At 42.8% G+C, this 27,304-nt stretch overlaps 1 protein-coding gene across 2 annotated transcripts in view; it reads right to left on the bottom strand.

The window, feature by feature from the left end:
- The window catches only part of BCAS3 (BCAS3 microtubule associated cell migration factor), a 3,998,327-nt gene that overhangs the window by 2,176,248 nt on the left and 1,794,775 nt on the right, over nt 1–27,304 (bottom strand). For both annotated transcript variants that reach the window (XM_086954924.1, XM_086954923.1), the window contains exon 14: nt 20,745–20,878. In XM_086954924.1, the coding sequence (XP_086811050.1) occupies nt 20,745–20,878 (134 nt within the window). The remainder of the gene's footprint in view (nt 1–20,744; nt 20,879–27,304) is intronic.

Here is a 27,304-nt window from a genome sequence, read left to right as displayed (position 1 = left end):
TGTGTTACTAAAACATTACTATTCCAAGGTCAATGTTTGCATCAAGGATAAAAGCGTGGGACTAAGCATTAGCTGAGTGGGGTGGCTCTGCGAACCCTTCTACCCATGGGCGGGGAGGCCTATACACTTTAATGAGGGTGGGGGGCCGTGGAACTTCACCTTGTTGTGACAGGAGCACAAAACATTTATTTTACAAGCCCTGATCTGATTTACTGCGTCTCCTAATATGTTTATCTGGCAACTGGGTTTAATCCTACTGCAAATACCAATTCTTTAACACCTAGCTGGAGAAAGGAGGAACATTTCAGGAGGAGGGCGCAGACTTAATGAGTCGGCTTTGTTCGACATGACACGGCAGCAGCCAGTCTGGGCTGAAATGCAGCTAACTGGAAAAGCCTCCTGAAACAAGGGCCAGCAAACACAAGTAAAAGCCGCAGAAAGGAGGCGTTTGTGTGAACGGGGTTTAGCACAACAAACATACTTGCAGGAGGGGGATTAACTTTCATTACTACCTAACACAGCCGGGCTTTAGAAAAACCCAGCAAGCTTTCACTGCGGCCTGCCACGCAACCTGCCAGGTACTCAAACAGGGGTAAAGCACAGATACACATCTCGGCAAATATTCCAGTAATGCACGGCAGACAAAGGACAAAAGGTATTCATCAAAGTGTTCACTTCCAACTCAGCACTGAAGCCTTCGAGGAGAAGAAAATAAAGCAGGGTTTAAGACTAGGGACTTGTGACAAGTTTGGCGACTGGCGGGCTGTTGTTGCTAAACACAATGCCTGCCTGCGAGTTTGGAGATAAAAAAAGAAAATACAACCACAAACCTGCTGACGATCAAATGTTCAGCTAACGCTCGGAAAAGGGTGTAAAACTCCTAAGAACCATGGGTTGTCTCTCTGGGGTGCAAAAACAACAGTTGATGGACAGAATGCAGAACAATGTCATACATTCACCCCAGTACAGAGATCTGGGCCTAAATCCATTTTTTTTTTGCACTCCGCACCACCCCAGTTCAGACATGGCCATATGCAAATCAGCCGTGCTCCTGGGCCTCAGGGTAACAGTCCAGGCCGAACTGCAAAGCCATGTCTTTCCTGGGCCGGAATCAAGCATCCTAGAACCGGTTTCTGGCTATCAGCCATCTTCAGCCAGGATAGCTTGACTCCAGTGGTGTGGAGAGCATGGGACCCACGTCTGAGCATACCCATCCCACTCGGGGTGACAAATGCAAAAACAACAGTTGATGGACAGAATGCAGAACAATGTCATACATTCACCCCAATACAGAGATCTGGGCCTAAATCCATCGTTTTTTTGCACTCCACACCACCCCAGTTCAGACACGGCCATATGCAAATGACATGGCTTTGCAGTTCGGGCTGGACTGTTCCCATGAGGCACAGGGTCACGGCTGATTTGCATATGGCCAAATGATTTGCTCAAACGCTCCGTCCATCATCCCCTTTTGTATCGCTTTGTTCGCCCTAAGTTGGCTGGGTATGCTCAGACGTGAGTCCCTTGCTCACTTGGCCACTGGATTTAAGATAGCCTGGCTGATGAGGATTATGAATCCGAAACCGGTCCCAGGATGCTTGTTTCCGGTCCAGGGAAGATATAGCTTGGCAGTTCGGGCTGGACTGTTCCCATGAGGCACAGGGTCAGACTGATTTGCATATGGCCATGTCTGAACTGGGGTGGCTGAGTGAGCTAAAGAATGGTGATGGATTGAACCCAGATCAGTTGACTGGGGGTGAGTGTTTGATTTGCTCAAACGCTCAGTCCATCATCCCCTTTTGTATCGCTTTGTTCGCCCGAAGTTGGCTAGGTATGCTCAGACGTGAGTCCCTTGCTCACTTGACCACTGGATTCAAGATAGCCTGGCTGATGAGGATTATGAATCCGAAACCGGTCCCAGGATGCTTGTTTCCGGTCCAGGGAAGACATGGCTTGGCAGTTCGGGCTGGACTGTTCCCATGAGGCACAGGGTCAGACTGATTTGCATATGGCCATGTCTGAAATGGGGTGGCTTAGTGAGCTAAAGAATGGTGATGGATTAAACCCAGATCAATTGACTGGGGGTGAGTGTTTGATTTGCTCAAACGCTCCGTTCATCATCCCCTTTTGTATCACTTTATCCATAAAAGTACATACATTTCACATAATCCATCATTAATAAAAGATTGTGACTAAACATGGATTATATTACAAGCTTATCGTTTAGGCATTTCTCATTATCAGTTACATAATCCTTCATCAACAATTTTTTTTAAACCAAGTTTAGATCTACAGCTAATCAATAAAATATTACATGGGTATCACGCATAACCAATTACAGCTTCAATACTAAAGTGTAGAGTGCAATGTGCAAATATGCAGGGGGCAAGCAAATTAGCAAATCACATGACCAATGCAGCTTCGATACTAAAGTGCCAAGGTGCAGTGTGCAAAAATGCAGGGAGCAAACAAAGTAGTAAGTCAAACAGCCAATTGCAACTTCAGTACTAAAGTGCCTAAGTGCAATGTACAATTTAAAGATCACAGAGCCAATTGCAACTTCAATGCTAAAGTTCAAGGTGCAATGTGCAAATATGTATGGAGTAGACAAATTAATAAATAACATTAAAATTATAAATAGCAGCATTGTAAAGAAGTCCCAATGTACAAAAAACAGGGAAAAATTGTAAACAAAGTACTCTATGCGCCCTCATATTAATTGTATTACATATTCCCCTATTTAAGAATACGATCCAGAGGTATATATAAAAGTGCGACCTAGTCCAAAATTCAAGGATTCATGGAAGAGCGTGAACAGATAGCCATTTTCAGAAAGGCACATACTCAGTATATTAAATCAACATTTTTAACCTGCAGGATTATTTTGTAGGCGAGTCAAATAAAAGGATTTCTCCTGGGACTGTTAAGATCCCCTCCAATCAGTGTTGATGGTGGAAGGTTACCCTAACCAATAACTCACACTCAGTTATATCATGCATCCATTCATAACGGATTTAATTCCTCAAAGGTAGACAGGTGACATCAATAACAACGTAACTAAATGTGAAAAATACCATGTATCTTTAATAAAATCAATAATAGTGTGTTCTACAATATTTATAAAACAATTTGTATATACAAAACCATTTAAAAAGTCCTATTGACCAATCATTTTAGCAAGATCCTCAAATTAAAAAAGACAAACTATACAAGATAAAGATACCACTGTGTACATATATCTAGATATGAAAGCTAGCGACCAAATATAGTGCAAACCAATAAATAGCATCTCTAGTTAGTTACTCCATATAGAACTCAAAATGTATCTTTTAAAACAGGTGTCTATGGGTTATTTCATCAAGGGCGACACCCGTGTGGTTCTTTGGATGTAAGATTCAATGATGCGTCAACGCGTTTCGGTGGCGTATATGTTTCTCTATGCCACCTTCTTTAGGACAATGTGTATGTATAAAGCAAGCTTTCTTCTTACAACGGCATAAATAACCTTTTTGATTTTGAAAGGCTTTTCCAGGAAACTGTTGATTTGTTTCCGGGCAGGGCTTGGTCCCTAACTTCAAGCTAACGAAATTGCTCTATGTTTTTAGTTGATTTCCGGGCGTCCCAGCAGTGTATAACTGATCCGGGTAAGGGGCAGCAGGGCACTTATAGCTCCATAGGGTCCTCTTTGATTGATAGATACGATTGTTCAATCACAGGATAATGATACTCCTGGACAGGTGTTGCTGCCGATTTTCTTATTTTGTATCTTGATCCCGCATTCGGCCTGCATACATGTCAAGCTTTAGGGATATCACTTGTGTGAATGTTATCCAGCGCCTCCCCGGTCAGCCGTAGTCAGTGGATCCATACCCAGTATATTAAATCAACATTTTTAACTTGCAGGATTATTTTGTAGGCGACCTTAAAATCCGTAATCCCCTTTGACCTAAAAAATGGTATCAATAACTTCATACTATATATTTGATAAAAGGTGCAAAAAAACAAAAAATGCAGCATGGACTGTTTTCCTATATTGCCACATTGGCAAGCCAGATCATCGATATTAGGTTGATATCCTACGGGGAAACACAACAAATATTTTATTGTACCCGATCTAAGGCGGAAAAGAAGGCTTCGCTCCCAGCGAGTAATATCTTATAACAAATAAATGGCAGGTGGACAGGATGGGGGTCCTCCTTCTTCTGCCATTGTTATGTATTGTCTCACGGATACATTAGTAGACTCCTGGGTATGTCTTATGTTCCTGTAATGTTTATATAATATTTTGCAAATAGACTTTCCATCAATACTATCTAATTGATCAGGATTATAAAAAATGTGGCTAAGGTTAACAGCTGTCAGATTTGCCCGTACTTCAGCAATCCACTGTATATTACCCCCCTGTCACATTTTAGGCAATCAGTCAAAATTTCCCTTGTTAATGTGGCTGCTGGATTTTGCCAAACTTTTAGCCAAAACAAGGCAGGGCGGGATCCGATATAGTCCTCCAAATAGGGTAATCTTAGCTCATTATGACAGGTGAAAGTAGATGATGAAATCGGTAAACCAAAAATTCTCCTACAAAATCTATTTTCTTCAGCCTGGACAAAATGTGGATAATACACAACTCTGCTCCAAAGTCTTCTCTGATTCAGACATCCAGCGCCTCAAATACAGGTTGTACATCAACCAGACCCAGATGTCCAGCACCTTCATAAAGCTCCACCCAGCCAAGACAGAATTCATGTTATATGCCAAATACAATAAACAAGTTACAGTACAAACCTGGCTCAATGACATGATTATGAATGGCTTCAAAACCCAAATTTCACTGAATACAAGTCACTTAGATTCACTCTGGACATAAACCTCACCTACAAGGAACATATTCCCACAAAACAAAGACAGCCAGGTACAAACTATCTTCTTACGAGACTCAAGCCATTTTTTCCAGAAAGCAACTTCAGATCTGCTGTTCAAGCCCTCATACTATCGCATCTGGGTGGTGGTAATGCCTATTTCATGGACTCCCAGACTCCACAATGGCATGTTTTAGGGCAATCTTGCATGCTGCAGCATGTGATCTAGGGCCGAAGAAATATGATCCTGTCACCCCCATCCTGAGTGGAACTTCCTTGGCTCCTTCTGCCGCCCTGCACTATCTTCAGAAACAGATGCATAATTTACGAAGCTATCACTACCAGTAGCCCCACTTATCTTGCAAAGAATCTCACCATTGCTGGGGGATCTTGGAACACCTGCAGCCAGGCCACATCCAACGGTAGCCTCAGAAATGTAAAACCGAAAAACAAAAAAGAAAGAAGGTATTTTCTATCTACGCACCCAGGATCTAGACCAGCCCGTATCCAAAGGGTCTACTTCAATGCTGCTCCATTTTAGGAAAGAGTTGAATTGAAGACTCACCTCTTTATGAACACTACATCACAATGCATTTTCCATCCAAAACCCAGCTTTCTCTCCCCTTGTTGACATTATGCTTGCTTCGACCATGCACAGCACTCTGCTGCCTTTTGGCTAGGTTTGAACAATAGGAATATCATATAAATAGATACATAGAAAAAGCAGACTGTGAGCTATACTAATTAGATTAGATTAAAGATTAGATTAGATTAAAATATATATACAGCGTATGGCTGCCCCGGCAAAACGGCGTCCCAGCGCTGGAGTAAAACAGAGGAGAGCTTAAGCGTAGTTAGATCTGAGAGAAGAGCCAGATTTTCACGTGGCGTCTAAAGGTCTTGTGATCCGGTTCGGCGTGAATATGAAAGGGAAGGGAGTTCCAGAGTGCGGGTGCCAGTCATCTAAAAGAACGGCCTCCAGATCTCGCTTTACGTATACGAGGAGTGCGTGCAAGACACTGGTTTGCTGATCGCAGAGCGCGCGATGGATTGTACAAGGTGCACAGATCATTAAGAATGTCTGGGGCTATTCCTGTCAGCATCTTGTGTGTGGTACAGAGCGTCTTGAAGCTAACCCGCTGTTCGATAGGCAGCCAGTGAAGACAATAGAGGAGGTTGGAGGCGTGGCTGAATTTCCTGAGGGCAAAAATGGCACGTGCTGCCGCATTCTGGACCCGCTGCAATCTCTCAAGCACGGATTTATTGGATCCGAGAAAGAGCACATTGCAGTAGTCCAGGAGGGCCAGGATAGAAACTTGAACAATCAACTGGCGTGTTTGGGCACCAAAAAGTCCCAAAATCGGTCTCAGGCCACGTAGTGTCCCAAAGCACTTCCAGGCCACTGATTTAGCATGTATTTCAAGATTCAGATCTTTATCCAGTATGAAGCCCACATTTTTTACCATGGGTTTAGGGTCAGGGGAGTTACCTGGTACCGCAGGCCACCATTCATTTGTTCAGAGATGAGAATCTCTGCCCACCAGAAGGATTTCTGATTTGGTGGAGTTCAATTGCAGACAATTGCCTGTCATCCATTGTGCAATGGCGGAGATATCCTCTTTGAGTTTTTGTTTGTCTTGAGTCGGATTATTAGATAGGGCGATCACCAGTTGGGTGTCGTCGGCGTATGACACCAGGGATATTCCTCTTGCCTTAGCCATCCTGGCCAGAGGGTTGATATAAATGTAGAAGAGCGTAGGGCTCAGTGTGGAGCCCTGAGGAACCCCACAACGGAGCAGGTGGACTTGAGAGGCGAAAGGGGGAGATGTCACTTGAAACGTCCGATCAGACAAGAAGGAAGAGAGCCAAGCCAGTGTAGTATTTCCAATTCCTATCTCCTCCAGCCAGTGGAGCAGGATTTCATGCGAGACTGTGTCAAATGCCACGCTTAGATCCAGCATATTTACAACAAGGGGTGGTGAGGGACAGAGTCTCTGAATTAAACAGAATACTCTCACCCAGTCAAGAGATCAGGGCTAGATCCAACACCGTTTTTTAGCTCACTGCACCATCCCAGTTTCAGAACCTGGCTGTATGCAAATTAGTCTGTTCCTGTCCCAGTGCATGATGGGAACAGGGCAAACCAAACTACAAAAGCCAATTCTTACACTGGGAAGGAAACAAGCTACCGGGGACCGGTTTCTGGCATTTCAGCCGTCTTCGGCCCGGCTTGCTTGAATCCTGATGGTGCAATGAGCAAGGGACTCACATCTGAGTATACCCTTCCACGCTTAGGGTGGACAAAAATATTTACAACAAGGGGTGGTGAGGGACAGAGTCTCTGAATTAAACAGAATACTCTCACCCAGTCAAGAGATCAGGGCTAGTGCAAATTAGTCTGTTCCTGTCCCAGTGCATGATGGGAACAGGGCAAACCAAACTACAAAAGTCAATTCTTACACTGGGAAGGAAACAAGCTATCGGGGACCGGTTTCTGGCATTTCAGCCGTCTTCGGCCCGGCTTGCTTGAATCCTGATGGTGCAATGAGCAAGGGTCCCCGGTAGCTTGTCTCCTTTCTGGTGAAGAATTGGCTTGGTAGTTTAGTCTGCCCTGTTCCCATGATGCACTGGGCCAGGGACAGACTGATTTGCATATAGCCAGGTTCTGAGCTGGGATGGGGCAGTGAGATAAATAACGGTGATGGATCAAGCCCTGATCTTTGGACTGGGTGAGAGTGGTCTGCTTAACTCAGACACTCTGTTCATCACCACCCCCTTTTCTAAATCGTTTTTGGCCACTATAGGTGTGGCAGGGTATACTCAGACATGAGTCCCTTTCTCACTGCTCCATCAGGATTCAAGCAAGCCGGGCCGAAGAAGGCTAAAATGCCAGAAACCGGTCCCCGGTAGCTTGTCTCCTTTCTGGTGAAGAATTGGCTTGGTAGTTTAGTCTGCCCTGTTCCCATGATGCACTGGGCCAGGGACAGACTGATTTGCATATAGCCAGGTTCTGAGCTGGGATGGGGCAGTGAGATAAATAACGGTGATGGATCAAGCCCTGATCTTTGGACTGGGTAAGAGTGGTCTGCTTAACTCAGACACTCTGTTCATCACCACCCCCTTTTCTAAAACGCTTAGATCCAGCGGCACCAAGGCTGACGTGCTGCCGGCATCTACCGCTGATTTGAGGTGCTCTACCACAGCTAACACGGCCGACTCGGTGCTATACCGGAGTCGGAAACCGTTCTGTGAGCTGTCAAGAATGTTATTAGTTTCCAAGAATTGCGTTAGCGTGAAGTTCACATGTGCTTTCAAAATCTTAGACAGAAACAGGAGTAGGGAAATTGGACGGTGTTTTCTGATTTGGAGCAATCAAGAGTAGGTTTTTTGAGCAGGGGAACCACTTTATCATGCTTCCATGACTTGGGCACTATCGCAGTGGAGAGGGATAGATTAATTAACTCCAGGCATGCGGGTAGGAGATCGGATTGAATGTTCCTAAAAGCCTCTAGTTTTAGGGGATCATCAGGGAATCCAGATTTAATCTTAGCCACTAGTCTCTCTAGTTCCTCAAAGGGCATAGGGGGAAATGATGGAAGAAGGGTAGATTCAGGACCGAGATACACGTCCATACTGCAGACACAGGGGGAAGTGTTATGCCCAAACTTTAGATAGATGTTGTCGACGTTCTTCAGAAAGAAGGTCGCCAGCTCCTCACAGTGTAGATTAGATGAGATAGTATTACCAGATTCCACTGGTGGAGTAGGCAGGTCCATTAGCAACGAGAATATAGTTTTACTACGGTTAATACTAGCGGAGATCAGACTGGAATAGTGTGCTGCTCTGGTTTTGCGCACCAGCTTATGGTATGATTTGATAGCTATTCTGTATAATGTTTGGCCTGGAGATCATATGATTTTCTCCAGGATCTTTCCAGGGTTTTACAGTTTTTTCTGGCCAGCGTAAGTTCTTCGTTAAACCATGCATTGGCTTGAGTGCTTTTGGAATGAGTACGTTTAATGGGAATGCACGTGCCTAGGGCTTGGATAATCCATTTTTGAAAGAGCGCTTCAGCCTCTTCTACATTGTTTGATTTTAACAGAGGTTATGCGCTTAGAGCTGCAAGCAGGTCTGCTTGATCAAGTTTATGCCACAGCCGTTTAAGTGAGGGCTGCTGATTGGGCAGAGATTTAGCGCCACCTATCATTAGCCACACCGGGACGAGGAAATGATCTGTCCAGAGCATAGGAAGCGGAATTAAAACTTCCAATGACTCTAAATTAGAGAATCCCGGGTCTAGGAGATGTCCTGCTCTATGTGTCGCACTAGGGGCCAGTTGAATCAGCTGACAAGCTGCCAGGTTCCCAATAAAACTGAGAATCTCTGGAGAGTCCTGTAGTTCTAGGTGAAGATTTAGATCGCCTATGATATTAAAGTTGGCGGTTTGTAGGGCAAGAGCTGTCACCATCTTTGTCAGGGCTTCTCTGAAGCGTTTAGATGGACCGGGCGGACGATAGATGATAAAGCCAGAGAAGGAGAAGTTAGCACCTAGTGCGATTTTAAAGAGTGCGCTCTCGCAATCTGGAAGGTCTACGGGAGACAGACTGCAAGAGTGGACTGATTTATATATAATCGCGATATCACCTCCTCTCCCTCCAGTTCGGTCTATACTCCGTATAGCGTAACCTGTGGGAAGGGCGAGAGCAGGTATGGCCACGGATGACGCGCATAGTCACGTTTCCGTTAAGAAGAGAATCTCAGGTGAGTGATCCTGAAGAAGATCTAATACTTCCGTATGATGTTTAGTCAGAGAGCAGCAATTAATGCTCAAAAAGGTATATGACGACGTCATAGCGCCACATAGTGTAGAGTGCTTCACGGGAACCAGACTAAACGTGCAGTGCTCGCAGGTAGGAAGGCACTCATCTGGGGCCCGCTGTAAGTCCCACAAGTATCTACCCTTTATAGGGCACTTAATTCTTTCCCAGAGTAGCTGAGACTTTGAGCATTAAGAGAGGCAGGGTCCCTGGCTCCTGGTGACGACCAGGCATGGACGGGCGGAGACGGGCTTGCCTTTGGAGCGCCAGCGGCGCGCCCACTGCGCGTCCTTGCGCCAGTGTGCATTTGAGCCTCGGGGAGTTCAACAGGCTCCACCCGTGCTGCCCACTGATTGGCTAACAACCAACCAATCAGCATGGTGGACTAAGAAAGTCAGGAAATGAAAGCAGCCACACAAAACAAACAACAGTGTGTGGGCCGGTAATGCCGAATTCTTTTTCAAAGTGAAGGGTGCATTTTGGCAAAATTGTGAGTGCAATGTTAAAAAAATAAAACAATTCCTCATTAATTGTTCGCCCAGCAATTCCCCAGTACAGTCACCGCAATGTCAGCCGAGCGACCTACCGCCAGCGAGCTTTTGAAGCCTCGGGGAGCTCAACAGACTCGGCCCGTACTACCCGCTGATTGACTAACAACCAACCAATCAGCGTGGTGGACTAAGGAAGTCAGGAAATGAAAGCAGCCACACGAAACAAACAACAGCGTCATCAACATATCAAAGCTTTAGAGTTTTTGCGCAGTAAGTTACTGTTGGGCAGAGGAGCTGTCAATATTATGCTGATACTGTAACACTTGATAACACCTATGTAACCTGACCATGGAGAGATTACCTTTATGTTTCTTTTGTTGAAAAAGCAGAATATATTTTTTTAAGTTTTGATTTTTGTGGTTTGTTCCAAGCTTAAATAAATTTGAAAGACATTGCAACAGCACTTTGCATTGCGGACACCAGTCGATGAAAGTACTGAAAATGTTTTTTTTAAATGCAGGTAAATATTCTGAAAATAATTTATTTTAGGGAAATATGAACCTCAGGAGGGAGATTATGTGTTATGTGTTTGGCAGTTAATTAAAATTCATACTGGGCATGAATGGGAAATGCAGAATGAAATCATGGTCTATATTTATCAGGCAATTAGCTTGTTAGTTTGGTGGGTGCTTGGGTGCAAAAATGGGTGCTTAAGGAAGAATTTGAGTTGGAAGGGACAAACACATAAAGAGAAAGTAAAACCATCAGGTGCTAATCAATGAGAAAGGAAGGAAATAAGAGTGACAATGAAGCAAGCCAATGGTAATTAATGTACGTGCTCTAGAGGTAGGCAGCCCAATAAATTAACAGGGAGAGCAGAGCCAAGGGTCTGGCTCAGATCTTAGAGCTTGTGCAGGAGCTGAACCCTGAAAATATGTGCTACGTAAATCATAAAACAAACCATGTGAAATATGAGAGTTTCCTCAAAGTTCACAAAAGTGTATTTGTTTAAGAAATGGGCATTTTAATATTAATAGGACACATAATAAAAGGGCACTGTGAAGTACTTATTAAAAGGGATACTTTTGTACAACTGGTAGTCTGAACTCACATATTCAAAAGTGATGATTTTATAAGCAATAATGAAGAAAAAACACTTGATGAAATAAAATATTTGCCTAAGATCACACAATTTAAGGAGGGAAGCCACAACTTACCCATGTTTTTTGGTTTCACTCAGTACAAATCAGCCAGTAAATGTGTATCTATTTGGCTTTTGTTATGTTAAGGCTTAGTTTTTATCTCTTCTGCAGTTTTTAAAATATAGCGCAAACGCGACCCAAAGGTATTAGAGCGGTTTACATGAGCACCAGTTACATTACACAAATTCAAATGCATTGTTTTTAAGGATTGAGGAGAACAATTGATTTGCTCAGAATCATACAATGTTTTATTTATTTATTTTATTTATTTATTAACGTTTTGTATAGAGAGAACAAGACCCAGGAGGGTATCAGCGCTTCACAGTTGAGGTAGGTAGGATAAAGTGTGACAAGAGCAAACATTACAGATAGGTTCAAGATAAACCTTATCAATAGGTTCAAGACGAAAGTATGACAACAACATGATTCAGAACATTTGAGAATAAAACCAGACAGATCCAATAATAGAGAGGAATAGGCAATGTACAAAGTACCAGTAGTAGCCTGCTATTAATATTTATTTATTTATTTATGTTCTTATATAGCGCCGGGCTCGACCCCCGTAGGGGTATCTCCGCGCTTAAACACCGGATTAAACAAAAGTAAAAGATAGCGATCAAGCAATGGGAGACAGACATTCATTAAATACCATACAAAGTTGTGGAGTGGCCTGTTCACACTGATAAACCCAGAAGTGTAACTGTGAACTGGACAGTCACAGCATCAGAGAAGAGAGCAGTATTGAGGCAGCTGAACCAGGATGTTATGGCAGGAATTTCATCATTAGGATTTTTTTCACTTCTTTTTAAAAGGACGCGGTGGATGGGATTTGACCAACTTCCGGTGGAAGGGAATTCCAAATCTTCTGGGCCATGCCCGAGAATGCTCTGTTCTTCTTTCTATTTTTGTGGAAGATTTGAGGTTTCAGGAGAAGTGATTTGCACCTCGAGACGGACGGCCACCCCTGGATAATTCAAGTGTGTGAGCCAAATAGATCTTTAGTTGTATTCTAGCTTCATAAAATAACCAATTTAGGGATTTTAAGGCTGGGGATATGTGATAATTTATTTTTGTATCAGTAATCAATCTGGCTGCAGCATTAATGGAAGCCGTTTTAGTGTTATGGGCGGTGTGCGCCTCTCATCCACCAAACAATAAAATGAATCCCAATGCCTCTCGTGGCGTCACACATGGTTCAAATTACAGATTCCTGCAGCTGATTTTCAGAACAAACTTTGCGTGGTTTTATGCAGCCACAAAGGGTTAAATCTTTAATACTGGGCCCACATTTCCACAGGATTATTTAAAAACATGTATAGTAATCCTTCCTGGCCCTTGTACGTACATCGTCCACAGAATGCGTGACGCACTAAATCGCAAAAATACATCAAACCCAGAAATAGTTCGCGGCCTCCAAATGTGTCTAAAGCCGAGCAACAGGTGCAATGTTGCTCAAGCTTGCCTTATTTACCTGCGCGGCCCGAGGTCACTCGTAGCGGCGTTTCTAAGTCCCAACGAGGAAAAAGAAGGTGAGCCGTGGCGATAAGAGGGGCACAGGCAGCGACCCACAGCACCGACATGACACATGTTTGTTCTGAGTCAACACGCAGCTGCTTCCACGGCAATGTGACTGTTTACAGAGCAGGATCAAACGACGGGCACAGCGTCAACCGAGCTCATCTTTGGACTAGGCCGGAGTGAGAAACCGAAAAGGATGAAAGCGCCGCCGCCATGCTCCAGGCACCCTGCACTGGGACAGGTTGACCGCGGGGCGGGCGCAGGGAGTGCACGGGCTGCAGGCCGCGGACCCTGCCTCAAAGAGAAAGGGACATTTAACGGCAGAAAGCGGAGTGCGTTTTTTCAGGGGGTGGGTGAGGGTTTGTGTTTCCCAGTGATCCTTGCTAGTTCCATTTCATGAACGCGTGGTGATTACATCTGGGGGGGGGGGGGGGGGGAGGGGGGGGTTCTAACTTCAGAGGTGGGTTGTGGATAGTGAAGGAAATGTGCAGTAGCAGCCATAGCTTTCAACTTCTCTCTAGGTCACTCGAATCCAACCCGATGGGTTCTCTATAGGAATATAATGCGAGTCCTCCTGATGTGAACAGCTATCTAAGGCACCATATCCTTCCTATGGACTCTGGCCACGGCCCTACCTGCGGAAACATCGGTCTTATTAGTTCAGCACCTTGAGATCTTAAACGATTATACATGATGATGACGGATGAAATCCTTTGAACAATAAAATTGAAGAATATTTGCTACAATTTCTGCATTGAACTTATTTTTTTGAAACACATCACGCGCATGATTTTGATAAACAGGAGTGCTCCAGGTCATACCTTACACGGCGTAAGGTTTTTCTTTTCGTCTAGTATGTTCAGCACCTGATGGACTAGGAGGTGGACACCCGGAGCACCCAAAGTATTGACTACTGATTGATTAATTTATTTACCGTTCAAACTACCAGCGAGTGCAGCGGTTCCCTACTATTTTCATGCCTAGACCATCCACAACCAATCACAGTGCCCCTTGTGGATCATTCACAGGCGAGCTTTCGAAACACCAATAGGGCTTTGAACTGCTGTTGTCATGGACCCCGCTTACATCTGCATCTAATAACATCTTGGGTAGAACTGTTCTGTCCTAATGGAAACACTTTGAAGATTGGGCGCTGCACAAATCAGGGATCACCTTCCAGCCAATCAAAGTGGCTGACATGTACCTTCACCACACGTATCCATCTTAAAACAGATTGTATTCTCAAGTGCAAGTTCATTAATGCCCCAGACTGCTTGCACATGATTGAGCATGTATTCGGGAGTGTGTGTGTGTGTGTGTGTGTGTTTGGAGGGGGGGGCGGGGGGGGGGGGGGCTGTATATCCAACCTTAATGTGCAAGACTTAATGTGCACACATCAGCAAATTGAATGCTCAAACCATATGGACAATCACATACCAATACATTAGTATAAGTTTCATTTCGAAAGGGGTAATACCGCCTCTACAGAAAGTGCTTTAATACATAATTTCTACACATGCATTAACTAAAGTACATTTGCAATGTTTTACTTTCAGTGTCAAAGGGTGGCAGGTATACTACTTCAATGTGTTTTGTGTACCTTGTTAAAGCGCCAGGACGCCCCTTCGCTGAGGCAGCTGTGCGCGGTATAAGTGTGAATAACATAACATAACATAACAATCCCCTTTGTAATAAAATAGATGATAGTATGAAAGACTAGTATGTGAATAACTATAATGTAAACGCCCAAGGCTGATTACACATAGCCTTAACACGCATGTACAATGGACTACACAATGTTACCTGTTAATGTCACACGCATAAATGTGAAAAGCCTCCTTACACTCATGTGGTGGTAAACCAAACTGGTAAATAAGCTACAGTACAAACCACATAAGAACTGATATCTACTTTACTGTATTAACTTTTTAATTAATGAATGAATGTAGACATTTTGTAAAGGACTGCATGTTTGCAGTTACTGCCAAGCAAGCAGTTGCATAGAAAACCTGGCTTCAAAATAGACCAAGGGTCAGAGAGGCCAGTTATTTCTTGTGGTATGAGGCCACTTTCTAATTGGCGGCATGATTATTTTGGCAATGTAAGAATTCTGCACTATATACATATATAAAAAAATGCTAATAAATATGCTTTCTAAAAAAAATAGAGCCTGTTAAACGCACGGGCATCCGCAATCTAAGGTCACAGTAGTGGGCTGTTCCTGCAGGCAGCCAGAATAGTCAGAGATTGACTTACCCAATAACCAGGGCTCGAGTTGGGGTACCATGCGGGTGGACGGCGTCCCCCCATTTATTTCACAGGGAGCTCGATAACTGGAGCAAATGGAGCCACACATTCACTCTTTGGCCTCTCTGGGGCGAGATCGGAGCCAATTCAGAACGCTGCTCATGCACTAGCTTCTCTGATGCAATCCCATCTAAGGGGTGAGCGAGGGGAGGCAATGAGTCTGATGGTGCAAGCCACCTTTTGTGACGTCACTTCCTGTCGTGATGTCAGCGTCCCCCACTTTTTTTTTAGGGCTTGTGCCTTGCCAATAACGCCCCATATACTTATCTGGTGTCAAATATGGTTGATGGATCAGATGTGATGTGGCCGAGCTGACAGAGAATGTAAAGTGGTGCCAGCTTTGCACCAGTATCCAAATTCTTGACTGCAGCAGGTTTTGTGTACAAGGCAGTGTGTCCTGATCTTGAGTTCTGACTCTAAAAGGAGTCAATGTAGGTTTTTGGGTGCTGGTTTCATGTAGTCTTGTTTACCAAGTACATTTTGGCAGCCAAGATTTGAGTTTTAGCAGCATGTCAGCGACCATTATTGATAGGCCCCTAAATATACCATGTTAAATGAATATACACGTATGCTAGGCGTCATGTCAGCTACATAAGGTGTATGGTTTATATGAGCAGAGTATTTTTTATTGTATGAATAGCTGCATATTAATGCCGTTGACCAGGGTACTGTTTTGTGGAGAAAAAGTGAGACTTGCATGAAAAATGATTCACAGATGGCAAAAAATTGTGGCATATGCACTCTCATTACTAGGATCCTGTCAGGGAGAGACTTGCCCATTCCATTGATGCACATTGCTTAGGCACCTTGCGATGTTGGTTTGGGTCCATATATAATTCTCAGACGCCCCTACTCTTGCTGGTTCGGGAGTTCCTCTTTTAATGTTTGCAGACAACACTTTAATTTTGTCTAAAACTCCAACCGGTCTGCAAAGAGCCCTTGAGTAGTCTTTTTTGCAAGGACCGTGACCTTATAGTCAACTTTGCCAAAACAAAGTTCATAGTGTTGCATAAGTATAAATCGGTACAAAAGGGGGTGGTGATGGACGGAGCATCTGAATCAATCAAACACTCACACCAAGTCAAAAGATCTGGGTTTAATCCATCACCGTTCTTTAGCCCACTCTGCCACCCCAGTTCAGACATGGCTATATGCAAATCAGTCTGACCCTGTGCCTCATGGGAACAGTCCAGCCCGAACTGCCAAGCCATGTCTTCCCTGGACCGGAAACAAGCTTCTGAGGACCGGTTTCTGGCATTCCAGCCGTCTTCAGCCTGGCTTGCTTGAATCCAGTGGCAAAGTCAGCAAGGGACTCACGTCTGAGCATACCCTGCCACACTTATGGCGGCCAAAAGTGGTACAAAAGGGGGTGGTGATGGACGGAGCATCTGAATCAATCAAACACTCACACCCAGTCAAAAGATCTGGGTTTAATCCATCACCGTTCTTTAGCCCACTCTGCCACCCCAGTTCAGACATGGCTATATGCAAATCAGTCTGTCCCTGTGCCTCATGGGAACAGTCCAGCCCGAACTGCCAAGCCATGTCTTCCCTGGACCGGAAACAAGCTTCCGAGGACCGGTTTCTAGCATTCCAGCCGTCTTCAGTCCGGCTTGTTATGTTATGTTATGTTATGTTATGTGATTTTTATTTGGCGCACAGATGCTCCAGCTAAGGAGCGTCCTGGCGCCCGACAAGGCAGCTACACAACACAACTAAATAAAACAGCACAAGCAAATGACTAAGGGAATAAAAATGTTTTCACGGCGCGACGAAAAGAAAGCAAATCGCTCATAGCGCGAATTGCCGGGGGTAAGGAGTTCCACAAAGCAGCGGCCCGCACTCGAAATGAGCGTCCACCGGCCCTGCTTCGCTTAAAGCGCGGTACCACGGCCAATTCGAGGTCTGCCGATCTTAAGGGTCGTGCTGGGATGTAGTTGGCCATGTTCAGACATGGCTATATGCAAATCAGTCTGACCCTGTATGACCTGTGTGTTACAGATACAATGGCTGGTGGTCATGCAGGACAAAAGCCTGCCCAGGAAGAGATGCTCAGTGTGTTCTCAGCATGTGGTGCACCCGGGGGATGGGGGGGGTGGGGGGGCTGATGACCCCATGAAAGCGTCCATGGTATGACCCATGCTGCAAAGGGGCCATCAGGGTCTCCCTCTACAGTTCTTGAAGTACTGGAGCAAGACTGTTTCAAAGCATGAAGTCTGAGTCTCTCAGCTGCCTTCCATGGACTATGTGACTGATGCGTGCCGCAGATGATGGAGATAAAATCACCAGGGCTGGCTTTTGGGCAGTGCAACTGGTGCAGCCGCACCTGGACTGACTTTGGTGAGGGGGCACTGTGTTTACAATTAACTTTTGGTTTAAAAGCTTGTGAACTTCCTTTTGCGCCCAGCAGTTTTCAGACAACTACGAACATGTCAAGATAACTAAGGCGATTAATGTTCCTACTAGTGAGAGATATTAGAATTGTGTCTAATGGCAGTATTGGCTCATCATAAAGTAGCACGAAGGGTTAATGTGCCTGCTGCACAGAACGTGTACCCTGGAGATCAAAGAATTGAGTGCGAGTGAACAATGAGAAGCACTATAAAAAATGAAATGTATGTCGGAGAGAGGTTGTAGAGATGAAGGGCAGTGTTGGAGAGCAGTAGTGAAGGAGTTCATGGAGAAGGAGGTGAAGAGGGTGCCAAAAAAGACAGTTGCACCAGGCACCACTAGCGCTAAAGTCAGCCCTGCAAATCACCACCAGTAGGAAGCGGCTAAATAGCCATGATGCCACAATCCCCTACCTCCCTCCAAAGACACAAGACTCATCCTGGAGGCTACAGCCCTCACAAGCTCAGTGTTGGCCTGCAGCCAACCCAAGAGAGCCCTGGCTGCCAAGGACCTGTGCTTCTGAGTAAAAGAGTCTCCCCAAGTCTGCCCGTGAGGATAGTGCAAAGCGCAGCAACCACTGCAAAACCTGCAACAAAGGAGTCTATCATGTCAGGGCAGGAGTGCAACCACACCGTAAGGCAACATTTGGATGCCACACTGATCAGCACAGGTAATCCGAGTTGCCACACTACTTTTTAAAACAATCCAGGCAATCCGCACCTCAGCCTACTCCTTGCCTACCGCCTTAAGAATAGAGCAGACAGTATAGCTGGACCTTGACTGCAACAGGAATGAGTAGGGAGTGTACTGCCACACTATTAACGTGCAGCTTAAGTCAATCCTTTGTGATGTATTAAACACATATGGTTTTTAAGTGAGATGAGATTAAAAGTGCTTTATCTTTCATAAAGATCTACACTGGACTGGACATCACTTGATTGCGTCGGATGTTTGCTGTTAAGCTCTGATCTCCACCTTGCAGACTGAACATTCACTCAAATAAGTACAATTCTGATTAGAAGCGTTTAACTGCAGCTGCCATTTTCCAAATGGACTAGTACCGTCACCCGCCTTGGAGCCATTTTTCTCGGACCCCGAAGCCTTCAGCCCATAGGAAGCAGGTCTACTAATATAACGGTATTCTAACTGTCACACAATGGACAACCTTTTGCGACACATTTTGAGAGAAATGAGCAAGCTCTAGCAGCGTCTTGCCCATCATCAAAGACACATATGACTGCACACCAATATACTTCTTTCCCTTGAGATTTACTGCTCTTTCCACTTCTTTGGTACTATATGTGTACCAATCCTGTAAGCAGCTGGGCAAGCTTTATATGTGCTTTGATGCTAAGCACACGTCACGCTGCCAGGTTAAACGCTAACGTGTTATATCTGCATAAATCTGACCGCATCTCATTACCGTCCTAGAGTAAAGATTTATGGTTATTTATTAAAACTCTCTCCCTCCCCCCTCGTGTCCTCCCTTGTACAGTGAGTAAAACATCTTCTCACTAACACGGAGTTATCACAACACACAAAACATCTGAAGCTAAATGTAATGGTTTAATTAGCCTACCGAAATGATTGTATACAATATAAATTAGTTGAGCGGGGTTCGAAGGAGTATTTCCTTGTCTGATGGTGTCTTCGGAAAAACAAAATGACTTGGTGAGTTTGACTCCGTTCTCTTGAGTGTTGTTAAAGAGTCCCACCATCCCACAGTAGCATCCATGAGCTTTGCGAGTGAGACACCCAGACACTGGGGAACAAGTGAATTGTGTGTTCTGTCATAAAGGCTGGCCGGTAGGATGCTTACTGCGTTCTTTGGCAGGAAGGTGTGCACCAGGTAGAAGGGGCCAGAACTTGGGCATTTGTAGCAAGGCCTTGGTGACTGGTAGGGCACACTGGTCAATGGTTATGCCTGACAGGACAGGGCTGATGTGATCACCCTCGCTACTCTGCTTTAAGGGCCATATGTATCATCATCCTGTTTTGCGATTCTCAAATAGCGATTTTTAAGAAATCGCTATTTGAGAATCGCAAATAGGTATGCATGTACAAAATCGATTTTATTTAGTGATTTCTTAAAATTCCTTAATTGTGATTAGCAAATTGCGAATCGCAATTAAGGAATACTTTCCCATTCATTTCTATGGGCCAGGAGGCCCATAGGAATGAATGAAGTTATTCTCAATTTGCGATTCGCAATTTGCTAATTGCAAATTGAGAATAATTTCAAGGGTGCAGGGGTGTCAAAAGGACACCCTGTTGCACCCCTGAAATATGCAACTAGAAGTTGGTGGTAATTTGCAATTCCTTAAGGACATTTCGCAAATTTTTTGGGCTTCTTACATTGCCTTTAAGGAATCGCAAAATGTGCGATTCCTTAAATGCAATCGCAAAATAAGGAATCGCAAATTTTGCGATTCCTTATTTTGCATGCAGATGTGTGTGATATATACCATTTTGCGAAAATGCGTTCGCAAACGCAGACGTTTGCGAATGCATTTGTGCATGATACATATGGCCCTAAATGTGTTATTGTTTCTTTAGCAGTCTCGCCAGCGCACTTTGTAGATATCCTCTGTTGTGGCAGATATTTTTTGAAAAATTGCAACCAGTTACTATTTGCACAGGGGTGGCTTACGGGCCTTCAGTCATTTGTTCGAGCAGTAGTAGCGTCCAGGCTTTACAACGTTCTTAGTCTATAAATCCACAACAATACGGATCCTATTTTTATTGTATTTCCATTAGTGATGAGCCATTTCTAGAGAGAGGACATGCTTGGTTTATGTTCTCATTAAGAGACGGATCGCATCACTAAAACTACTTTGAAAAGGTGCCCCAATTTCGCTACACTCAGGACAGATGGCATATGGCTAGACTTGGAAACTGATTTATCATGTACTATGAAGGTGGGAGAATGGTAAAGTATCAGGGCAGTGCATGGAGGTTTGCAGTGCAGCTGCCCGCATCATTTCAAGTTCTTAATGCTCTTCAATGACCTTTCAGTATTACCCACACAAAAACGAGTTAGAAATATATGAAGCACTGAAGGAGAGCATCTGTGCCCGACCCAGGTACTAAAGCACTCAAAGGGCACTCCCCGAAGCAATACTGATGCATTAAAGTCTACCCTGTAATGTATGCACATACCTTAGCTTCTGTCTCGCCTCTGTGCAATGTGTAAAGGTGATGTACTGCACTTTGCGAAGACGACCAGGGGTGAGTGAGGATTTGGAAAACGTGAAAATCATGCCCCAGTGTGTCAGACGTAACAAGCAGCATTCCTGGAAAATGGAAGAGAGACAATACATTTAGGCACATTGCATTGTCTGCAACCTAAAGAACAGACACATAAATACACATGCTCCTACCGTTTAAGAGAGTACTATCACAATTTACTTGCACACATGGTGGTAGTGCTGAAAAAAGTGTGCAAAATGCTAACACAGCAGCTGTGCTCCGGAAGGTGTAGACCTAGCAGTGGTTCCTGTGATGAGAAAAAGCACTATTGATACTTGTGTTAATGGGGTTAGTGGCAAGGTGAGGAACAAACTTTTTTCCTCTAGATGAAATCTGAAGCATTCAACAAATTACAATTATTTCTGGCTCCACCAGTTCTAAACGGTTCTCTGTGGTCAGGTTCTCAGTCCTTAATATACTTTAAAATCCCTGACAGCACCATGTGGAATGTTGTGCCTTCATATCTCCAATCCACACTTTGGAACCAAACAACCAGCTCAACTAACAGGAGTTTATACAAGTGCTTTTAGAATGTTGTGCCTTACACTAAATTGTCTCCTTACCTATAATCTTTATTAAATTGAATTCAACTCTAACTTTTTTTCTTCTTGTTTGGGGCAAATTCATGCCAAAAAGCAGGGAACCCACGCTTAAAATTAATTACTCCTCAACCAATATGTGAGTATAAAAGTAACCAGGCTCACAGACCTGAGGTATTTGTCCTGACAAGGAAGCCCTACAGCTTGGGTGAAAACAGCACCAATTCTGTCCTGGGTGGAGGGGAACTCTCATTCCTGGATGAGGTAGAGTTGTAACCAGTGGAATTAAAATTACTGTTAAGTCCTGGGCACTGTGCTTTCTGCTTGAGGATAAACCAATGCTGTGCCTTGCTTTTGACCAACAAACACATTGCTGCACAAAAAGAAGAGAATGTCTGGTGTGCTTCAGTAAACATGCTCTATAAAACCTTAGAACCAACACCTCAACGAAAATGGGCAATGAACACAGGCAGAAAAAACATAAGAATTAAACCCCAGTAATGAGCTCGTAGTACTCGAGAAACATGTAACGGTCACTAAGGCGCAGCATTATGGATACCCAAGGCGGATGAGCCTTTGGAGCCGCAGCAGGTGGACCTGGCAGCCTTTTAGTTATGTACACGATTTAAGGGCACCCCGAGTTGGCAATAAACTTTGATGCTACTCGAGCAGGTATAATATATAAAGAGATGAAACAGTTTAACTGCGAAAGCATGCACTATAAAGAATAACTTTTTCTCAATTGAGCTACTTCAAAATTTCCAACATTCCTATGGATGCTGAAGAGATACGGATGCAGGTAATGGAATAAAAACAGAAAAGAAATAGGAATACAAAACAAAGACACACTTCAAAACCATCCACAGATATAATGATAATTTTCGCTACTGCAACTATTAGAAAAAGAGCAGAAAATACATCAAAAACGCAATTAACAGTTAGAATCCTTTGAACCAAATGTTTTAAAAAAGCATTGTAGAAAAATTAAAACATTGAGACACTTTCGCAGAGAGGATGTTTTTAACACCCGTACGATTATATTATGATCATGGGCAACAATTACTCCCCCTGTCACAAAGGCCGTTCACCAGTAACTGGCCTGTGCCTCTAACCATGCTGACGACAAAGAACTAGTGAGGTTCTGTAATTCTCAAGACAGACTCCATTTTATATTGTGCCACCATTTTGTGTTGCCCTCACGTAGGCCTGTAAAGGTAGACTGGCGAACAAAGTGGCCTGCCTTCTTAGCCAATGTATACATTAACTAAGGTTTCATTTTTACTCTGAAATGAACTGTAAGAAACTGACCTCTTCACCTGAAACTGACCTCGCAAAGCCAATTTCCCTGATCGATCTTTGTCTGAGATTGCCAATCAATGTTCAGGACATCGTTAACTTTTAGTTTCCTTGCACATGCCTTATCTTGTACATCATCTGTTACTGTTTCTTTTTTTATGTTTCTTCATTACATGGGTTATGCTTTCAATTATAGGTTTGTCCGGCTTTTGGAGGTTGAATTTGAGAAATTCTTAATGATTAACCTTTGGGTTGGGATACTGTACATGTAATCATGCCATGCCCTGCAGTGCCATCTAAATCAGATAAACCTTTGTGAACTATGTAATTATAATGTTTTGCAGATATCCTGCTAAAACCCCAAAGGCTACTCACCTGCTGACCCTCCAGATTATCCATTTGTTTAGGAATGTAATAAAAAGTTAACTGATACAATTCCCTTACATGCCTGGAGCAGGATAAAGAGTATATAATATGTGAAGTGAGACCATTCGGGCAGACTGCCTCATTCAGTTGCTAAGGCCTCTATGTGACGTAGTCTCACTCATATGAGTTTAATAAAAATGTTCTTTTATATTTTCAGCTTCTGTGCCAAATTCTTTATTATTAGTTTGAATGGACTAAGTATCAGTGGAACCCCTGAGAAGTGGATTTTTTATTTCTACAAATGGAGCGGCCAACGCAGGCCTCATCAGAGAAGTGGCTATCTGGGGGAGTGATCTTGTCAGAAAACAGAAATCTACTGAGGAGGACAGGACAGGACTCTACTAAGGAGGTACTCTGTGCACGGAGGTTCTGGGGATTCTTTGTCTCTGCAGCCCAGTATATTTCTGATCTTCCTGATTTTGATCCTCCACATGATGTCACTCCTGACTGGGAACCTTTTTGGCGTGAGTATTTTAGAAAAAAGACTGTTAGGTCATTTAGAACTTGGCAGTTAGAATTTGGACAACCATTTGTTTGGTATAGCTTTGGAATTTTGGAATTTGTGTTGGCCAACTTTGGATTTGTATAGGTTTGTATATGCGAATTGCAATTTGTGTAGGCAGGTAATGAGGAGATTTTTCTCTATTTGATTTTGTTGAACGGTGCACGTACTAAGAGTACTTTAAGCACTACTTTGGGTATAATATTGTATATTCTGCAATATTTTTGGCATGCCTGTTTTCAAGCTCACATCAAAGAATGTGTTGATTTTTGGAAGGTACCATAGTGAGATGTGAATTAAAATTAGCTAGATCCCCTAGAGGGAATACTTAGGTTTGGGTATAAAAACATATTTCTTCCTTGGTGATTTTATAACCCCAGGGAATTAAAATATGGACATAATACATATAAGGATCCTTTGTTCTGTGCAATTTTATGAATGGAGATATGCAGAGCGATTTCTGGTTCTCTGCCAGCCAAAACTAGTGAATTGAGTGTATTTTGGCTTCTTGGACATACAGCAGTCTGTTGGACTTAAGTACAGTCTGTGGGCTGTCCTTTGTTTCAGTCCTATATGTTAATCTGTGGGTTAAATGTGTGTTTAAATGTCTATGTGGTTTTTCCCATTAGTGTCACTTCTGTAAGTGAATAGCGATGGCGCAATTTATGAAACAAATAGCTAAAGCGCTGTATTGTGCGTCCTGAGTGTGTGAACCCTTTCTGATTATGTCAGAAATGGGCTCAATGTGTGTTTGTGGGTTTTTGATGTTTTCAGTTTGTTAAGTAAAATGTCAGATTAATTAATATCAAGTAGAAATTAAATAAAAATCCAGCAATTTACCATGTGATATGCTAAAATTGCTATATGTTGCTATTTAATTTATAGACTAAGTAAAAACTAGGAATATGAAAGGCCTCAAAAATAAATTGTGTGTTTTGTAGAAAAACAAATTTATAGCATTTTTTTACTTACTTGCATTGTATTACATGTAAACAGGCAAACACTTCAGCTAAAGTGAATTTTTGCTAAAATTTAAATGCATCTTATTGCACATGCATTTTAAAACTTGAAATGTCTGTTTTAAGTAAGACTGCCACCGTGCTCAGGTTTCAACACTGTGAAGGGCTCTTACTGCCGTTAAGGAAGCAGATGTTGTTTTTTGAAGGCCATGAATAACATCAGAATGTTTATTTAGCCAGGACTTAGCCGTTAGTTAATCACAGTTGGAACTTTGCATTTCAGAATAGTGTTTTACAGGGTTACAAAAATAAGGTTCATTATTTTGTATCACAGGAAGACATTTCAATTGCGGTTTTCCTCTCTTTAAGCCTTTTTTGTAAGCATATTCTTGGTTCTGCAGCTAAATAATGATTGTCCTTTTAAAAAAAAAGTGGCACGAAAATCTGTCATGTTTTAAGTTAGGCTTCTGTGCTTAGGCTCATAAATGAATGCGTCTAAAAAAGATAGGCAAGGGATGCAGCTTGCTTTTATATGTGGAATTATCAAAAATGATTATGTTTAGTAAAAATAATTATTAATAATGAAAAATAATTATTAAAAGTAAGTGCTTTTAAATTCGTTTTTTAATATTTATAAAGCTTAATACTCATAATATGACCTCCTAGCATTAACATTTAATTTAAGTTGTGTTTTACTGCATAATCAGGACATTTGCATGTGGGTTTTCACTTGGCGCAGGCGTAAAAACTAATTTTCCAAGGAATTACATGAGATATGTCTAATGTCCAATCTTTGCAATCTGTAAAGAACATTCTGAGGAGATTAATAAGTAATGCAATTGTAGGATCTTTATTTTTAAGTGCCCCAGAGATCAAAGACGAAATTGAGTTAAATAGACTTTTAAACAGCATTCTTGCTATTTACAATAGCTTTAAAGTGTCTCAGGTTTCAGTAAATGCATACATTTGTGTATAATACAAACTTGCAGGTTGTTACCATTTGAGGTTGCTTTTCATAGCTCAGTGAGCCAATGTGCCCGGTGCAGAGGTTTATGTTTAATATCAGGGTTGAAGGTTCTAACTTTAGCTGGACCTATTGAGACGTTCATCCATTTAAGGTTGATGAAATGAGTACCATTGCATAGGGTGGTAGCAAACATTTGTTCTAAAGCTGGTATGTTATGTTATTATGTTCTGCGAATTATTCACAGTAAATATTTTCATAATCTAAGAATAAATACATTTTAGCCCCTAAAAGAAGTCATTTATATAACATGTGATTTTCAATAGGGTTGATTATTGCAGGTTAGAAAGAAATCACTGCTAGGAAAATCTTCTCTGACAAACATAAATTAAAGCTTGCACATTGCGAGGCTTTCACGTCGACATCTGCAGCCTATTACATTAGGGCTTTTTCTCCGAGAAGCGCATTCCTGACCAGCCTTGAAGAAAAAAAATAGCAGGGCCTTAAAGGGGGTTGGTGCACGGGACACGCAGAGTGTCTGTGAAAGAGTTTTATTTTTGGACAGTCAAAATTAAGGTGGTTTAGCATGTTTACAAAAAGATGGTTGGTTACAGTTGATATTTTGTGTGTCATGTGCAGTATCAGCAGTATGTTGAAAAAGGATGTGTATTTTTATTATGACTTCTTTGAAAAGAAATGTTCATGTATTTTTTCCATGATTTTGCATTTTATCCTTTTATGAATTGTTCCTGCTGGTCCTGTGTGTCAGAAGCGACACAGTAAGTTGTATTTGACAGCTGATTTCCACTGACTGGTGATCTGCTGTCAAACGGTGGGCGAGGAAAGCAAAAAAGTCATTTTGGTGTAATTTCTATTTTAAGCCTGACAAATTAACCTCATGCGCGCTAGCGGAATTCTGCTCGCACGCTGAGATTTTAAAAAACGCATGTTACGTGACGATCTGTGCTCGTCATCAGCGTGCGAGGAGGCTACGCCATGACGAGCCCAGCTCGTCATCAGCGTAGAAGGGGTTAAGCAGGCCAGAATATTGGGTTTTGGGCTGCAGGTTCACAGTGCATAAAGTGCATGCAATGGTGTTGTGTGTTACCGCTTATTTACATATGCTATTGTAAATGCTTTTTGTGCTTTATATACAGCGCGTATATCGGATGGCTTGGCATGTGTGTGTTTTTTATCTTATGCATGTTTTTGTTTTATGTTGTTGCTTCTAATACTATTACAAGTTCCCCTATGTTGTGAAGGGATTTTTCATGACGATGCAAATCGCTGCAAAACAGTTGGGTAAATTTGCGCTGATACTAAATTTCACAGATATGATTTTTCATGTTGTGAACAAGACAGACAACACTTCACCAGTGTATGTCAAATTTGGCTATATAATATTGAAGAAAACTAAAAGAGATATACAGGATCAAATTGTGTTACCTGCAGTTAGCTATGACTGCCCTTTCCTTGATTGGACCTAAGGATGAAATTATAGATTTGCTAAAGGTGACCTAAACTTTTCATTTTTTCCTTTGAAGAAGGAACTGGACCATTAGCTGAGATTACCGTATATGGTGTAGGGGCCAGCGGTAGAGTTAAAATTTGTATACTATTGTGACTTTTGTGTATCACCCATACTCTTGGTATTATGTCACAAACTTGACTATCACTCGAGTAATTTTCTTTGTTCTTCCTATAGATTTTCCTTTTGCCGCTTCTCCCCTGACTGATATTGCATTTTGCCTAGTGATTGGGGATTTTAGCTGTGTCCTACTCCT

The sequence above is a fragment of the Lissotriton vulgaris genome, chromosome 2_1, assembly GCF_964263255.1.
Source record: "Lissotriton vulgaris chromosome 2_1, aLisVul1.2, whole genome shotgun sequence".
NCBI classification, from domain to species: Eukaryota; Metazoa; Chordata; class Amphibia; order Caudata; family Salamandridae; genus Lissotriton; species Lissotriton vulgaris.
The sequence above is the reverse complement of the archived record's forward strand: the minus strand, read 5'-3'. Positions and strand labels throughout refer to the sequence as shown.